Source organism: Tachysurus fulvidraco, chromosome 4 (genome assembly GCF_022655615.1).
Source record: "Tachysurus fulvidraco isolate hzauxx_2018 chromosome 4, HZAU_PFXX_2.0, whole genome shotgun sequence".
Taxonomy (NCBI): domain Eukaryota; kingdom Metazoa; phylum Chordata; class Actinopteri; order Siluriformes; family Bagridae; genus Tachysurus; species Tachysurus fulvidraco.
The window spans coordinates 31,256,211-31,258,710 of record NC_062521.1 but is presented as its reverse complement, the minus strand read 5'-3'; the positions used below and the strand labels follow the sequence as shown (position 1 = coordinate 31,258,710).

The 2,500-nt window shown below is 41.7% G+C and overlaps 1 protein-coding gene across 2 annotated transcripts in view; it reads right to left on the bottom strand.

Annotated features, from left to right (window-relative positions):
* mxd4 (MAX dimerization protein 4) overlaps positions 1-2,500 on the bottom strand; it is a 14,718-nt gene that overhangs the window by 10,551 nt on the left and 1,667 nt on the right. The window contains exons 2-3 of one of the 2 annotated variants that reach the window (XM_027152861.2): positions 1,155-1,287; positions 802-831 (exon numbers count right to left, since the gene is read on the bottom strand). In XM_027152861.2, coding sequence (XP_027008662.1) covers positions 802-831; positions 1,155-1,287 — 163 coding nt within the window. The remainder of the gene's footprint in view (positions 1-801; positions 832-1,154; positions 1,288-2,500) is intronic. The other variant, XM_027152862.2, reaches the window with a different exon arrangement.

The window sequence follows — 2,500 nt, the reverse complement described above, 5'->3', positions numbered from 1 at the left end:
CACACTGTAGACACACACACACACTGTAGACACACACACACACTGTAGACACACACACACACACACACACACACACACACTGTAGACACACACACTGATATTCTAACTAACTCTGAGGATGTTGGTAAACAAGAGCTTTTCCTCCCCAATACTGAGAGGAAGTGACATCACACTGACTAAAACTGCAGCTGTCGCAATATCCTGTGTCGGCACTTCAAATAAGCTGAAGTGTTTTTGGAAACATGCGGTCTCACTGCTGGTAAATAACACACACACACCCACACCCACACCCACACCCACACCCACACACACATAGACAGACAGACACACACACATAGACAGACACAGACATAGACAGACACAGACATAGACAGACAGACACACACACACACACACACACACACACACACACAGACACACACACACAGACACACACACACCCTCTTTTCCTGTAGCAGATTGATTTATATGCCATTTCTGCATGTATATGTTTATCTCTGTCTCAGCCTACCGCACTGTGTTTAGCCAATCAGATGAGAGGAGAGTGGTGTTGATAAACAACTAAAGACCCTTTCTCCTAAACACTCGCTGTTAACATTAGCAGACGTAATATATTTCAGTGATAATGATTGTGTGTGTTTGTCAGGGGGATTAGTACTAGTTTGCTCTTTAATTCTGCACGTTTCTGATGCAGATGAATTTATCTGTTCAGGAGCTCACGTTAAACCTGCCGATGAGTAGAGAGAAGAATGAATAACACTAAGAGTAAAGAATAAGAACAGAACAGAATAAATCTCTCACCTGTGTTTCTCCAACTCATTGTGTGAAGATCTAAACAAAAATAATAGGAAAATAAGCCTGTGAACATGTGGATGATGATGATGATGATGATGGTATCCGTACAATCTGTTGCACCTTAGTGTATTATACATATATAATATACATACATATACAGGTAGATATTGCATATAATATGTAGTGCTACAGTACACTGTGTGTACCGACTATATGTCTGAGCATACTGCACATGTTCACCTGTTCATATCACCTGGATGTTTCTGCAATTTCTGGACTTCGCTTTCAAGACTTTCACTCACCGAGGCATGTGCTGTGGCGATGTGACAATAAAAGTGGTGATGAAGGTAATTATGTACCTGTTGTTGTTGTTGTTGTTGTTGATGTTGATGATGTTGTTGTTACTTGGTCTGCGTGAGAGCAGCTGTGCTTTTTTCTTCCTGCTGAACTCTGAAGTGTAGGGTAACACTGATGCATAACCGTGTTCAGCCTCTGTAAACACACACACACACATACAAAACCATACACACACACACACACACACACACACACACAACCATACACACACACACACACAACCATACACACACACACACACACACACACAACCAAACACACACACACACAACCAAACACACACACACACACACACACACACACATACAAAACCATACACACACACACACACACACAACCATACACACACACACACACACACACAACCATACACACACACACACACACACACACACACAACCATACACACACACACACACAACCATACACACACACACACACAACCATACACACACACACACACAACCATACACACACACACACACACACACACACCACCAAACACACACACACACACACACACAACCATACACACACACAACCATACACACACACAACCATACACACACACAACCATACACACACACAACCATACACACAAAACCACACACACAAAACCACACACACACACACACACAACCATACACACACACACACACACACACACAACCATACACACACACACACACACACACACACACACACAACCATACACACAACCATACACACACACACACACACACAATTAAATGTAGATTTCTTTACATAACTAAAATGTATTTTAGCTTTACTAAGCGTAGACGTAAAGCTCTCACTGGATTAACCAGCATCATGTGATCATGTACAGCATTAACATGTTTTTAATAGTTACAGGACATTATATTTAATAAACCAGTGCAGAAACACACAGAAATTAAAGCTCCACATACGGATGCTTTTGGTATGAAACAACAAACCGAGGAGACGTTTATTAACGTGATGTAGTGTTGAGTGTGTTTGCTGGATGGAGGAGTGTGTGTGTGATGTGGAGCTGCATCTCTTGTGATACGCCGCAGTGGGACACAATCCTCTCATTAGATACTGTACACACTCTTACACACACTGATTCATAAAAACATTATTACACTGAAATATAAAGAACCAGATCAGAACCAGATAATAATTCCCACTAATTATTGGTGTATTGGTGTGTGTCCGTGTGTCTGTCCGTGTGTGTGTGTGTGAATTAGAGGTCTTCTCGGGTCTAAAGAAATTTACCCGACCCAAAGCGAGCCAAATCACTTTTTACCCGAACCCGTCGTGCATATATATATATTTTTTTTAAGAAAGACCCGACCCGAGACAAACC